The 16,714-nt window shown below is 37.6% G+C and overlaps 1 protein-coding gene and 1 long non-coding RNA gene across 2 annotated transcripts in view; both read left to right on the forward strand.

The window, feature by feature from the left end:
* Positions 1–16,714, forward strand: part of LOC146739509 (uncharacterized) — a 271,508-nt gene that overhangs the window by 35,920 nt on the left and 218,874 nt on the right. The window lies entirely within an intron of this gene.
* LOC144363072 (uncharacterized) lies at positions 3,915–7,102 on the forward strand. Its single transcript, XM_085502444.1, has 4 exons — positions 3,915–4,406; positions 4,787–5,136; positions 5,232–5,375; positions 5,475–7,102. Exons 1-3 carry the CDS (start codon positions 4,346–4,348, stop codon positions 5,265–5,267), a joined length of 447 nt encoding a protein of 148 aa, XP_085358570.1. The 5' UTR covers positions 3,915–4,345; the 3' UTR covers positions 5,268–5,375; positions 5,475–7,102.

The following is a 16,714-nucleotide window of genomic DNA, read 5'->3' on the forward strand; positions in this document are numbered from 1 at the left end:
TTAACAGATTTTAGATGGGATATTTGACTAAATAAAGTGCTCGACTGCGTTCCGTCTGTTTTTGCGTTTATCCCCACACAGTAGTGGGCAGCGCATTTGAGTCTGAATCTGGTATGTTGATGTCTCTGTATTTCTATATTTTTGTCAACTACAGGTACAGGTACCATGCTAGCTTCGCTGGCTATACGTCTTAAAACGCTTCAAGCCACCACAGATGTGTTCTACGTATTTCCTTTCGTCAACAGACATAACAATGACAGGGAAATACGTCTGCAATTTGCAGACGCATGACTAAATAATGTGTCTCTATGTTTAGGATTGCTATTATAATGTAAAACGTTAGTCAATAATCAACTTCTGCAATTAGTCAATTGGATATGAAATCACAGAACTTCTGGTTATTTGTTTCTTATTTGTTATCCGGAAATACGAAAAGTATCATGTGACTGCGAAATCCCAACAGACTTGCCATCAATGCAAGCGCCCTCACATTACCGGCCATATTCAGGCTTGTAAATTTGCATATACGGCATATCAACGTTGTCGCTAACAATAAAAAACTATTACGGGTGCGAATTTTCGTCACTGCTATTTTTATCTTTAATCGCTGTATGCTAACTCCAGAGACCATTTCATCTAACCCCGATTGCAAGTAGAACGTTTCATATGCTTTAATACATTTGTACGTGGTTTTTGGTGCTTTAAAGTTATTTCCATGTTTCAGAATAACCTTTAAAACGCATTGGAAAAAACACTACTACTCGATATTGCACAATTCGCTCCACATATTCACTCATCTGCGGCTGGTACATATATGTCGTAAATTGAACAATATTGAATGGTAAATCCGGTGGTGGTTTATTTTCTTTCATCGTCCGAATCGCACGGTTCGCTAAAGCCGGCCATTCATAACCGTCCTACGAATCTGTGCTTGATCGTGTTAGGGAAAACTGTATTTCACCGCAGTTGAATTGAGTCATTTGATTGGGCACACCAATGGGTCCGGGGGTCATTACATATTAAAACAATCGTGGTGGCGTGTAGGTTTTGCGCTGATTAACAAGAACAGATTAGTCAAGAACAGAAGATCTATACTCGTTGACATGTTACCAAAATCTCATATTTCAATGTTGAAAATTGTTTGTGGGCAAGTGAATGAGGACGATGTAATGTCTAAATATTTGTGCAAACCGAGTTTTAGTAAACTGACAAAACTGTCGAAACAGATAACATATCGACTTGTCCGATCTGGTCTTCGTTGCAACAAACACAACATTTCCCTTAGATACAGCACTAAGTTCTTTCTTTTGATTTTCGGTATGCTCGTTCACATAGGAAAAGCTAGCAACACGTTGATTTCTATATTCGACCATTTTAATTTTACCATGAGGCGCCATGATTTTACCAAGTAATGTTTAGTTTCTATCGTGAATTCGGATTGGGTGACGCAAATGAGCCCAAGTAAATCTTATAATCGTTTGAGGGCGTGCGACATACAGTAAATCTTGGTGAATTCTTCCAAGGGTTAATGTTGAGGCTTCGGCTGAATAAATGGTTCTTGGCTGGTGAAGATGATTTTCTTTTATAAATTTAACAAATTTGAGGAGACTAACATTTCATGGTTCTTTGGCTATACGTAGTATACATTCTATGGTGCATATTACCGGCGAAAACAGATGCCAGGCATTTCTGTTAACACTGGCAGCAATGTCGAGAACTCCATCATGCTAGAGGGGTTGACAATATCAAACTGTACTTCACCCTCACCTGGCGGTGGAGCAGTTGAAGTGTACGGTACATCGTTAATCACCCATAACTGCAAATTCACAGACATCAACAATGGTTTTGCTCTAACTTACCATGTCGGTGATATTTCTCCATATCTCAATCTAACTGTGCAGATCAACGATACTGAATATTTGAATAATGCTGGAGGATTTCGATTAGTGTTACCGGATTCGAATTAACATAACACAGGGAATGGCTGTCATGACAACGATCTCAAATGTGACATTTACAGATAACACTGTTAATGGACACTGGTTGTGGAAAACGTTGGTGCATTGACTTACATTTTACATGGCTATCGTGTGTCATTTGCTGGTAACTCATTCGAATCTGTCGGGGCGCTACACGTTGAAGCGCTTGTAAATGAAGATATTGAACAAATATCAGGATTACAGTACGATCAATCGTTCATCATTGATAGATACACCAATACCATACCACCGGATGAAATTCATCCCAATCAACGTATTAATATCAAAGACTACATTTATACACGTATATCTTTCAATGAATGCCAGTTTATTCGAAATGAAGCTTGGCAACATGGTGGAGCAGTTTACATTAATCTTCCTTCAAATTCAGAAGTCAAATTCCGGACCATGGCGTGCAGTGTTGGGTATTACATCTCCCTTGTGACTATTCCAAAGGATGAAACTCATCACATGTTTATCACCTGCTCTCCATGTTCAACAGATACTTACAGCTTTGACAATAGTTACATTAATGGAACAAACTATATCCACACAATACAATGTTTACCTTGTCCCAGTGAAGGTGATTGTCAACACACACATGTTCGTGCAATGCCCAATCACTGGGAACATACTGTAACGAGAAATATGACGAAGCGTGTGGAATTTCTAGCCTGTACATATGGATACTGCTGTGACAGACTCAATACATGCCCGCATTACAATTCATTTCCTAGAAACCGTTCTGAGTCTCTATGTACCCACTGTAAGGAAAACTATCATCTGATCTTTGGTACAACAGTGTGTATGCACGAGGAGGAATGCTCTAACAAAACAATTGTTACCAGTAATGCTGATATTCGCATGTATAATGTTTACGATATTCCTTCTTTTCAAAGTCGAGATAACAAGAGTTGTCTTTAACAGCAGAGGGCATGTAAGGCCTTTCATTCCACAAACGGGGAAGTTGGAGAAGGATTCTGAGTAACATCCTATACGATTTTGGCTGCGGATAAATGGACATCCATGGGAAAACTCTGATGCTTATGTTAAGATAATCTCTTTCTTCTACCAAGCTGTCGGACTTCTTGTCTTAGACATCTCATCGTTTCCTCGTTCTGCATTCGATGATATTCAAATATTCATTGTCAAGTGTTTCAGTTTTCAAATCATTCCCCCTTCACTACAACATGTCTCCCAACCCCATCGTGTCTTCTGAACTCAATGTCTAATGGATTTCTTCTTGTTCATATTAGCACTCTCATACATTTTTTGTAAATTCATTCAGAAAATTCGCAAGAAGTATTACGCGAATAGTGGTAAAGTGGCACGTGCCAGAGTACAACTGTGCCTACTCGGCTATGTTGTCATTGCTGAATTCTTTCTTCGTAATATTAATCGCATAACATTTAAAGGAAAAAGCATGGCAGTTTACCAAGAAAATATTGCGTGCAGTCCAATATTTTATCATGGATCTCTGATCTATGTGATATGTGGAGTTGTACCTTTTTGCCTTGCCATATGTATTGGTGCTAAACTACTGGAGCTAAGTAAAATAGGGGTAACACACTTTTTTCTTGCATGCTTTTTACCAATGTTATTTCTACCATACTGGCTTGTCTTGGTGATTAAGAGGAACAGATGTAAAGATGAATATTCTGAATTGGAAAACATAACAGCTACCACGAGCGACAAATTAAAGACCAAAGATACACCGAATAACATTAATGATGGTGACATGGCATAGAAAGTTATACAATCACCATTTAAAGATGGTCTTACAAGGTTCTGGGAAGTTATGTTGATTATCATAAAGCTCATTTTATTTGCATGTAGCATTTTTATTTTCAATGCTTCTATTCAACTGCATGTTTTCATTTGTGTTTGCTTTCTTTTTCTCTGTTTGCACAATATAGTTTAGCCATTTGGCAGTAGGGAGTCCAACCAATTTCAGAGCATTTCACTTTCTAATCATTGCTTCTTGCAATTGCTATAATAAAATGTTTGAATACAATACTTATATCTGAAACACAACAGTTGATTCTAAAGAGAATAGAATTTGTATTTGTCATGCTTCCGTTATTGGGGACAATATTGTCCGTGTTCTATTATCGGTGCCAATGTCCACAAACTCACTCTTCTGAGATGTACACTTCTAACCACTTACTTACTTACTGCGCAGTCATTACCAAGTAGCTGTAAAAGTAACAGTTCCAGCACAGTATTCATGGCAAAGAAATCATCTCCTCGTGCAATTAAACACAATTCACGGTTGTGTTCATCATCTGCATGTGATAAGCCTACATCAAAGATCAAAGAAGACACAGACACTGTCACCAACAAAAGAGCGAGCATGGATATATCTGATGATATTCTTTTCGACACTGATGGTGTCAATGAACAGTGTCATCAGGAAGATGCGAACAGGTAAGTTCCTAATACGACAGCTGCGGATGTACACAACACAATAGTGGGGACACATAGACAAAAATACAAAAGTAAACTTTATAATTGGAGACAGGAACATGCCTATCTATTGGCATGCTTGGAACAGTTTAGAAACAGTGCGAGTCAACTTCTAGACCAGTCACTGCTGCTATCAACAAACTTCACTACAAACATATTTGCAGCTGGTGAGTTCAATCATACAGAGGGTCACCTTACGATTGAGAAAGCTGGTGTTAATCTGTTCATTCCCCCGGACACTTTGTCGGAAGGCGACAATCCACAGAGAATATTGATTTCTGTGTCTGATGTTGATAATGAATATCATCGCCTAAGACCAAATGAAACAGCCTTGTCTCCAGTTATCAGGATTGGTTCCCATGGACTGAAATTCAAGAAACAACTTCTGCTGTCTGTGAAGCACAGTCTGTGTTCCGGGGTTGCCCCTACAGATTTACACATGTGGGCAAGTGATACAGATATAACACATTCTGTCAAATGGTATAACGCAAGCAAATGGGACAGGCTGCTTTGTATTTCACAGGAAGAGGATTTAATATCATTCATCAACACCCTCAGTGTGTACACCATTATCGGTAACATGGAACAGATGAAATTTAGAGCTGGAGCATTCCTCTCACGTCTGAACAATACATCTATAGCCTGCACATTGAGAGTACGAATATGGAGAGATACTGCAGCTGATCTTCAGGTAATTGATATCATTATAATTGATCAAGTTTAATTATCAATGGACCTGGAGTTGTAGGAGCTACAATATTAATATCAACTAATTATTGCTTTCAGCTTGTTAATTTTAAAGATGCTTCACTCCAAGAATAAAGGATTGGTGATGATTTTAAGTTTCTCCTATGCAAAAATGTTAAGGTTTTATATATACAGTTGAACAGTTTGAATGCTAACTACCAAGTCTTGGACAGATTAACTAAGGTAAAGTTGTGTAATATATTGTATTCACATGGGTTTTCTATTTATATGAACAGCCATTAAACATTAATGAATTCATCGTGTTTTTTTTTCATACTCTAGGAAATACCGAGTGATACGATATGGCAGCAATGCAGCGATCCACACCAATGTACAACAGTTACCTTCTCCATAGATACTATGCGTGGAAAACGATTATCAGCTTCAGATGCTTTCAATAAATCACTAAAAATATTCGGTGATGATGTGGACGCAGCATTAGGGCACATAGAGACATTTCGCATAGATGCAGGAATTTGATCGAAGAGGGTAATACGGGTCGCACGTAATGTTATAATTCAGCTGATTGGACAATGAAATATAATAATTCATTGCAATGTTATAAAATGTTAAGACCAATATTAGTGTGTTTTAATCTGATAATCATGTCTGTATTTGTAGGAAACGATTTAGATCAGTAGTTCTGATAATTATATGATTTTTTAATATTTCTTTTAGAATATATCGTTTATATTGTATTGAATTTATTGTACTTTAAAACATATATGTGCCCGCTTTATTCAAAATACCAGACATCATTTCACGTGATTATTAATGTCGGTTACTTGTTTTGTTCTTGTAGATCTTTTTAGATTTGGTTTGTGTTCTTTGACTTGTAATTTTTTATATATGACATATGTTTAGTTTATCTTATTTAATGCAAAGTGTAACAATGTGTATGAATATGATATTACCTTATTGAAATTATTAAGTGATTTTGATTGTAATAGTTACTGCCCACAGATATTAATCATTCAATTAATCAATACATATTATACACTGTTCGAGATTACATATAAGTGTTAGACACATACATTTCAAATATCCTTTAAGAAGGCTATGCGTGTGTCAGTATTAGAATGATCGTTTTTTTTAAATTACTGTGTGATAAATTTAGTTTTTATTCTTACATGCATTTGGATATTTAATGATTTATTGAAGTACAAGTAAATTTAATAGCTTTGTAATTGTAATGATTGTTTTGTTTTCAGTGAGATCGTAGATTCTCAGGTCTCTGGTTATTATAATAAGCCTACAAACAGAATGACGGTTTACTAATGTGTATATAGCATGACACCAATTGTAAATTAAGTGTTGTGTGTAGTATAATTTGCCTTCTTGTGACAATGCATTAGGAGGGTCTTATATATTGCGTGTTCGGCCTATCTGATGGTGCATGCCTTGTCATCTTCATGTCGGCAATGTTTTGTTACAATTTAGCCATTCACTGGTGTAAACGTAAGCTACAGTGCGTAAGCTAGCTACAGTCGCTTTTTTACGAAGACAATTAACATTATGGCATGCAAAACTCCTGGAAAAGAAAGAAAAATGAAACAGTACAATGCAGGCGCTTCTTTACTACTAGTAATAGTTGAACACAGTGTTGGCACACACCCTGATACAACTTATTTTAAATCAGCCTTTCTTGGTGTGCGCCCATAGAAAGTATTTCTGAGCTTCATTTTGCAATGCAATGCTAGTGTATGTCGAGAAAAAACGCAAGAAAACTGAACTACACACAACGTAGTGTCTCATTCTAGATTGGTAGAGGTATATTTAGGTTACCACATTCGCACGTTTGATGCGACTGGAGATTAGTGGAATTGTTTATTGTTTCCATTATCAAATGCGGGATAAATCTTAGTTTTAGAAATGCTATGAAAAAATGCAAATAAAATTTATGTCAACCACTTTTGGAGAAATTTCCCTTGATTATTATATTTACCATCTATCTGTGAACAGCTTCGTAAACAAACGAAGTTTTTAATCAACAGGCTGTTCGTGTTTGTTGTTATAAATGCATTGCCCCAGAAATGCACGAGACCTAATTTAATTACATTTAGTGTATCCACTGGCGCATTTTACCATTTGTCCCAACTATACTGGTATACTCATTAAAAAAAGTCTAACCTACAGGCGAGTCGTTCACAGACAAGTTAGCTTTAAGGAGGCTGTCATTCGGAACTGATATCGTCTGCGTTCCAATTTTCAACACCTTCGCCATGTTTTGTTTCTATTAAAAACAAAATGCTTTCATTTCAGCCACTTTACTTGGACGTTAAATTACATTGTATCGTTCTATATTTTAAAAATACCGCAAGAGGCACATAAATCTTTAATTGGCACCTTCAGTCCTCGGACCACGCCATTGTTAGAACTTTTTCCATGATAACGACGTCTCATTTAAAGCGCGGTGGTCGTCGCGCAGCGCGTGTTCGAATTTCGTGTAAATAAACAGCGTATTTTACACGCGTTGTATACGTCGCTATGAGTCCCATATAGAACAGGACGTGGCGCGACGACTACCGCCCTTTAAACGTAAACAAAAGTCTAGCCTAGACAGTTCTCTACGTCTTGACAATCCCAACCCCACATTTCATATTCAAGGCGTGTATGAAGAAGCGCCGAATGTTGGGCGTCCACAGCCTTTTCATGGTTCGTTTTCGTTACCACATGTTACACATGCTTATTTTGGCCGTCTATGGTAATAATAAAACGACCTATAGATACATAGTTAAATAAAACGACCTTCTTTTCTCAACTCGTAGTTTGTGTTTTTGCCCGGCCATTTTCAAGGCCAGCCATAAACTTTGGTTCATAGCTCTCTCGGTTGCCGGTCGTCATTTTCACTTGGTGTACATTGCCGGCCCGAGAGTGCGACAAAATAATACGACCCACAACAAGTAAGTTTAAAATTAGTTGTCTGTCACTGTAGTGAGCGACAGACCGCAGCGAAGCATGTTATTACCAAACGCTTCAGCGTGGTATTAAGATTTTGTTTTCAGGCTTGGGTGGTACCAAGGTGGAAAATGGTTGCACATATGGGGGTAATTCCTGGAATTGCAATAGAGAGGGTTCAGGCCGAAATACATATATATAGTGTTTCCATGTTTCGTCTGATATTTCTGTGGTATTCTGCTGCTGTAAATAATGCAAGATTTGTTCCGAAATTCAGTGTGTTGTGTGCACTCCAGGGTTATTCGTTTTTTTGCTCAAAACACCCCTATTTTTTAATGGCAGAGTCGAATAGTTTCACTCCCACTGGGAAATCTGCATTGTTACTTGAATGAGAGCTAACTAAACACATTTTCCAGACCGGCGAAAGTGTATGCAACAGCCAATTTTAACAGCCTGTCACGTGATTTTAGACTGAATGTCAACATCAAAAGAGGCTAATCCATTTACGCAGGTATAACTGGGAATAGAATATGTGAGGGATTGTATCAACAGAGATGTGTATAATGAAAAGTAACATCTATCCTTCTTTTGCATCGCTGAGCATTTCTGTTTTAGTATACTGGTTTGAAAATGTTGAATTTGCATGATTTGCAATGTGTTTTTTTTACTGAAACTCCCCTATTGATCTAATCCCGGGTTAGAAAGACAACGGCACACCACGTGATTCGTTTGAATACAATGGTGAAGGCACGCAAGCATGACTTACGTTGTCAGCAGTAGTCGCTGAGCTTCACGCTACAACTTCACTTGTGATGTTGCTTGTTAGCCGTGGATTGAATTAATTTTGATTACCGGTTAAAATGTTGCTTATTTGGCGTTGGTGATCTTTATTTGGAAGTGGGTAACGTCGCCAGCAGAAACCTCATGGGATTTTGATGTTGATGGTTGCGCCTCCATGGCAATGGCTAATTTTACTGCGGGTGGATCTTCCAAGAGCCCTTCGGGGGTTATAAAACTCATTCAACATACATAAAGTTCTCTCAATCGTAGTAGTCCATGTGATGTACACCTAATATGCCAAACATGTTGCTGAACGATTTTGCCAATGAAAACAAGCCGGTTGGCGATCCACTCCACTAAAAAAAACTAGCAATATGTTTTCGGCTGTTGCCATGGTAGGACATGAACGTGAAGCTAAAGTCGGTTTATAACTAAAACCGGGCACCGTATACAAAGTTCGCAAAAAAACATTCAGTCCTTAGAAGTCATTTTATTTTATTGCTAGGACGTATGCTGTTGTCCAACACAAATTTATACAAAAATCAAAGTGTCCTTTGTTTTCATAAGCACAGACTGTGCTTCAGGTGTAAAGCTTTCCTGGTCTATAAGATATGAAAGATATATTAAATCCAAATTAGTTTTCAAACCGCCTAGATTCAAATCCTCTTTTCCTATCTTATATAAAGGGCGTTTATTGAGTGAGTACTCCACAGCTTTGTTTTTATTTACTATCTTTAGCAGCATAGATTTCCCTACTTCCTGCAGCCTTTTCTGTAGTCGTTTTTTGGCTTTATGCTTCCCCTCCCCTCCTAAGGTGACTGGTCTATTAAATGCAAACACTAAAAATTACGGCAAACCACGATATTTTCAATGCACATCATACATTTTGTAATCATGTCAGAGCCAAAACTGTTAATGTTTCTTTGTTTTTCGGGGGGGTCAGCATGTTTTACAATATAATGTTAGGGGGTCGCACACTTTTTGTTGTTGATAGGGGTGGGTCAACTGAGATTTACAGCTGACAAAATGGAATCTACCGACCCCCCCCCCCCAGCCAGAGTAACTGAACAATCCCTTAAATTTATTATTTCCAACCGATAGTATTTTCTAGATTGCAGGCAGCATTTACAGTTCATTCAAAGTTCAAAGTTGCGTCGGGATTACGTTGATACAGTGTAACAATGTCGGCGTCGGTTATCTCTTACCGGTGTGCAACGTAGCCAAAATAAAAGGCATGAATACAAGACTAGTGGGAGGTAATAAATTTGCGGTCGAAAGTATTCAAAAAACAGTTTTTGGCTGTTGCCATGGTAGCTGTGGACCAGGATTGTTTTGCTAATTAGTGACGGTACGACCTGCCTGTCAATTATAAACAAAATTAGCCAAGCCAAAACAAATCTCAGTAAATTGTTGCCCACACTCAAGCGGATTAGAATGAGCTACGTCCATGCTTTTTAATCATATAAATGTAGGGTGTGATACATTTGGCGTGAAGGTATTAAAAAATTCAGTTGTTGGCTGTTTCCATGGAAACGGTGGTCAGAATTTGTTTTCAGATTTTACCAATAGTAACTTTGTGCCCACACTCAAGCTGAGCAAAATGAGCTATGTCTGAGGTGTTGTATCCAAAATGTGTAGGAGATACATTAACTGATAACTAGGGTGAAGGTGTGACCTACCTGCTAAGTTTGAGCGAAATCGGCCAAGCCAAACAAATCACAGAAGAATTAATACGTGAAAACACTAGAAATCACACACACACACACAGATACACAAAATTAAAGTGATTTTAAGGGCAATCCAAGTGGAGCGAATCGCCAATACCATGTTCATTTGCATATTGACCGTGAAAATACCAAAAACATCATTGCATGGGTGATATGCAAATTAGTTTTAGTCAAAATAAGTTACTGCTTAGAAGTACCATTACTGTTGTTCAAATTTCATTTCACTCGGCAAATATATTCATGTACCCAAACGTAAAGTATCGTACTTCTAAATATTGTTTATTTCTGCTATGTTTCGAAAAACGCTACTCTTGAACGGACTACTTTATTCGCTCTCAGACCTCATTTGCATATGGGGTGTGGAAGTACCGATTTTGATTTCAGGGACGAATCAAAATAAACTGCAGTATATATGTAATAATGTGGAATACTTCCTTTCACTGTGAACATTTTTCCGCTAAAATAAATTCCAGTGAAAATGCCATTTCCCTCATACTCTATTGAGACTTGACACAGCACAGTGAAAATTTGATTCACACCGTATGCTTGAAAACTTTTCATCGAAAATAAATTAAGTGAAATTCTGTGTGATTTCATGAGAGTTGAAAATGAAAAAATTATATGACACCCAACCCTACCACTCCATACACAATGTAACCACACCTCAAAAACATCCTTTCACCAGTGTATTCTATTTGAATTCATGAGAAATTTAAATAAACAAATTATATGACAACGAACTTAATTATAATTTCAACCTCTAGTTCAGCACTGATTAAATAAACTACCTCGTCTTTATGCCAACTTGAAGTTATTCAATGCCTACACCAGTGACTTCAAAATCTATGTTTCAATTCCAGGAATTTCACTTGCTATTAATTGTATGGGAGTGCCAGTCTTTTATTTTCTATTGTAATGTCAATTTCTTGTGATTACTCGGAAAATGAAGCTGTAACCACAGACCACAGTGCTGCAACTAAATCCTGGTATAAGCACCGGTTAGGCAGTCTTGAACTATGCATGTGAAGCCAGCTGAGAGGTATATCCAATCCTATAGATTTCTCATTGTTTGGTAACTATTTGCTGCAAATGCAACAAAAATCAATATAAAAATATTACCCACACAGCATTCTACAGGTTACTTGTTGTTATTAGTTTTAATTCCGTCATTTATTTGTAGTTTGTATTTTGGCCGGCTATTTGTCTCGTCAGTCATAGCCTGATTTTATATATTTTATCATCGGTTTATAATCTGTGTTTTTGACCGGTAATTTTGCTAATCAGTCAGCTTCTGCGTTTGATTTATTGACCAACTATTTTCAAGGTCATGGAGGTCGGTCATGGAAATATTGTTAGCAGCCGCACTTTATTTTATTAGCGTGTTCGGCATCCATGGTTTGTCGTTCCAAACTCAATTATTTTCTCGTCCGCCCTCGGTGCTTTTCCAAAAGGGTGCTCCGCACTTTGCTTCTGCCCTATATGTTTTTCACATCATTTACACACCTCGAATACTCTAAAGAAAGCTTAGACATCCCCCCATGATATATTGAATAAAAATAATTAATTATGCAACTGAGGTAATGAGGTCATTAGTGTTATCAAAATGTATTCTGGTAATACACTTTCAGCGTGCACATAATTCCTTTGAAACAAAAAAGCGATTCTTGAGATATAACCGTTTGACTAAGCAAATTAGGATTCTGTTTACTCCAAACTATTGTAGGACATTTGAAGCCATGAGGTGACAGACAAAACAGAAAACAATGTAACTGTTGGTATTTCTATCATAGAACCTTAGTTATAATATCCTATCCAATTCATACTTTATAAAGAGTCACACCAAACCTATTTCAATACCAAGATTACATCGACATTAAGTCGATGTTTTGATGTTTTTGGCTTTGATTTTTCCCCTCATGTCATCTGCTGTTCCTCTGATCCATGTAACGTAACCATGGTAGCTGGAATAGTTAACGCAAGGACGGGAGGGGTATGAGACAGCATAGAAGGGACAATTGTTTTGGCTCTCCCGCTCTCAGCGATATCCCAGCTGCCATGTGCGCCTAATAGCTATTAGTGGAACACGACACGTGATTGGAAAGTAACTATAACATTACTAAACTAATTGTTTCCACTTTGAAACGTTTCTGCTTACCCATATCCTAAAGTCAATGTGCTTAGATGTTCCCATATCTCGACACTACTATATTTGTTTTAGTGTATTTACTTTTGACATTGTTCAAGCTAAATTATTTGCGTTCTATCACAGGGAGTTGGACAAACTTATGTATTTTAATAAATTATTAATAAATTGGCGCGTTTCAACCCTTGGGATATTTTACTATAATAGGGTGTGTCTACATCGCGCGTTAAAATTTGCATATAACATTAGCGCGTAACAAAGTTGTGATAAAGGAAAGAGTGGTATAAACAAAGGGGGGTAAAAGACCAGGAGGGGGTAAAAGAAAAGTTATATAACATTTTATTATTTAATAATTTATTAAAATACATAAGTTTGTCCAACTCCCTGTGGATCTATTGAAAGATACATTGATGTCTCCAGCATGCAGTTACTGAATATCCATATTATTTGATTATTTGGTAATCTGTATTACCTGGCAACATTTTCGATTGGTGTAGCTCAGTCTCATTTACGTCCTAATGCAAGGTTTTGAAATTGCAGATCAACGACCAATTATGATAAGCACAACTTAATTCAGCATCGACCAGGCTCTGTTGAATATATATTGACCTACGAAAAAGAAACCATGACGGGTCTCTAAGTGACTGTTAGGTTTTGCTTTTATGGTCAACTCCATCACGCTGTGTGAATAACAAGCCTTTGAACTAATATCTCAATTTTTGTATTTTTCACTATAGATAAATATGGAAGCTGCATCTAATTATCGACCCTCGAAAAGAGTTATGCTGTGGACCCACCCTCGTACACGCTCTACTGCTTTTGAGTTGTCAATGGCATCAGTGCCGTCGTTTAAAGTCCATCATGAGATATATACTCTCGCGGCGTGCTTTGGTCCGGAAAGGCATTTTCCTTCGCAAGCGCCAGTCCTACCAGGATATACATTCAAGGAGGTGAGGAAGATGCTTGAGGCTAATTATCCCAGTTATGATGTCGTATTTGCAAAAGATGGCCCAATCACTTTTCAAAATGATATGAGTTATCTGCCTAATGGGTTTATTCATTCCTTCTTGATAAGAGACCCCGAGAAAACAATACCGTCTTTGTTCAAATTGATCAGTCGCTTACAAGACTCCGACCACATCAAAGCCACGCTGACTTGGGGAAGCATGCAGCCACTTCTAGATTTGAGCAAGTATGTACAAGAAGAACTCCGTCAAGTTCCCATTGTTATTGATTCTGACGATCTAGTCAAAGCCCCTAGTGAAATATTGCAAGCTTATTGCCACACTACAGGCATTCCATTCCAAGAAACAATGTCGAATTGGAAACCAGGAAATATCGGACATTGGCACGAATTACTTCGAAATCCCGATATGATTCAATCTTATGAAGCGGCTATAGCAAGTTCGTCTTTCGTTGCCCCTTCTGGAAATCGACATGATGCTGTAGCAAATAATGACCTTCCTCAAGAGCTTTTGAAGTTTATTGAGACCTTGAGACCAATTTACCACCAGCTGCGAAAGTTGAAGATAACATAAGCTTTTTTTTACTAAAAGTCAAGAATCTAAAATTTTACTCGTGTTGGTTATCGCGTGATTGTAATATATAGAGGAATTAACGGAGATTATCAACCTATGGCGGTCGTTCACAATTTTGTTGATTCCCAAAATAATAATGGGCCAAGTAAAACAATCAGAAAATAGGGATCTTGAAACGAAAATCTGATAGAGGTCCATCTAACCTATCAAACTATATATAAACAATTTTGTCTCTCTGATCTGACGAACAATTGTATCAAGACTTAACAAAACAAGTAACCTGTAGAATGCTGTGTGGGTAATATTTTTATATTGATTTTTGTTGCATTTGCAGCAAATAGTTACCAAACAATGAGAAATCTATAGGATTGGATATACCTCTCAGCTGGCTTCACATGCATAGTTCAAGCCTGTCTGACCGGTGCTTACACCAGGATTTAGTTACAGCACCTAGACGGTCTGTGGTTACAGCTTCATGTTCCGAGTAATCGCAACAAATTGACATTACAATAGGAAATAAATGACTGGCACTCCCATGCAATTAATAGCAAGTAAAATTCCTGGGATTGAAACATAGACTTTGAAGACATTGGTCTAGGCAATGAATAACTTCAAGTTGGCATAAAGACGTGGCAGTTTATTTAATCAGTGCTGAACTAGAGGCTGAAATTATAATTACCTTTGTTGTAATATAATTTGTTTATTTCACTTTCTCCTGATGTTTTGGGGGTTTAGTGTATATAGAGGCGTAGGGGTTGGTGTCATATAATTTGTTCATTTCTAACTCTCATGAAGTCTCATAGAATTTCACTTAATTTATTTTCGCTGAAAAGTTTTCAAGCATTACGTGTGGATCTAATTTTCACTGTGCTGTGTCAAGTCTCAATAGAGTACGAGGGAAATGGAATTTTCATTGGAATTTATTTTAGTGGAAAAATGCTTTCAGTGAAAATGAAGTATTCCACATTATTACATATGTACTGCAGTTTATTCTTTCCTGAAAATAAAATCGGTATTTCCACACCCCATATGCAAATGAGGTCTGAGAGCAAACAAAGTAGTCCGTTCAGGAGTAGCGTTTTTCGAAACACAGCAGAAATAAACAATATTTAGAAGTACGATATTTTACCCTTGGGGTACATGAATATATTTGCTGAGTGAAATGAAATTTGATCAACAGTAATGGTACTTTTAGACAGTCACTTATTTTGACTAAAGCTAATTTGCAAATGTATCTCCAAATGACCAAATGTATTTCCTCCTATAAATTTAGTATACAACACATCAGACATAGCTCATTCTACTCTAGTGACTTCTAAAGACTGAATGTTTTTTTGCGAACTTCGTTTACGGTGCCCGGTTTTAGTTATAAACCGACGTTAACTTCATGTTAATGTCCTACCATGGCAACAGCCGAAAACATGTTGCCTATTTTTGAGCGGAGCGGATCGCCAACCAACCTACCGGCTTGTTTCCATTGCCAACCGAACTATTTTTATTTTGTAAACAAACTTTCGTCTTCGACAATTTTTTTTTAGCATATTAGGTGTACATCATATGAAATACTACGATTGAGAGAACTTGATGTATGTTGACCACCTGGAAACTGAGTTTTATAAACCCTGAATGGCTCTCGAAAGATCCCCCCCGCAGTAAAATTACCGATTGCCATGGTGGCGTAACCATCAACATCGAAGTACCAGGAGGTTTCTACTGGCGACGTTGCGGCGTTACCAACCAACGCCAAATGAGCAACATTTTAACCGGTAATCAAGATTCATTCAATCAACGGCTAGGAAGCAACATCACAAGCGAGGTTGTAGCGTGCAGCTCAGCAACGACTGCTGTCGACGAAAGTCATCCCGTCAGTGGAGTACCGCAGTTGCACGGCATGCTTGCCAATGCACAATTCTGTTGAGGAACTTTTAACTTCAACATAAATGACCACGGTTATTAGAAAAGAACCGTGGTATGACTGACTTCGAAACGTTGCACCGAGATCGCTCGACGCCCTATTGTTCCAGTCCTTCACCATTGTATTCAAACGAATCATGTGGTGCGCTGTTGCATTCTCCTTCAAACCATTAGGGGCGTTTCAGTAAAAAAACACAGCGCAAATCATGCAAATTCAACATTTTCAAACCAGTATACTAAAACAGAAATGTTCAGCGATGCAAAAGAAGGATAGATATTACTTTTCAGTATACGCATCTCTGTTGATACAATGCTTCACATATTCTATTCCCAATTATTCCTGCGTAAAATGGAAAAGCCTCTTTCCATGTTGACATTCTGAGTAAAATCACGTGATATGCTGTTAAAATTGGCTGTTACATACTCTTTCACCGGTCTGGAAAATGTGTTTAATTAGCTCTCATCCAAGCGACAATGCATATTTCCCAGTGGGAGTGAAACTAGTTAGAATAGAATAGTTAG

This window comes from Saccoglossus kowalevskii, chromosome 8 (assembly GCF_978046115.1).
Source record: "Saccoglossus kowalevskii chromosome 8, keSacKowa6.1, whole genome shotgun sequence".
Taxonomy (NCBI): domain Eukaryota; kingdom Metazoa; phylum Hemichordata; class Enteropneusta; family Harrimaniidae; genus Saccoglossus; species Saccoglossus kowalevskii.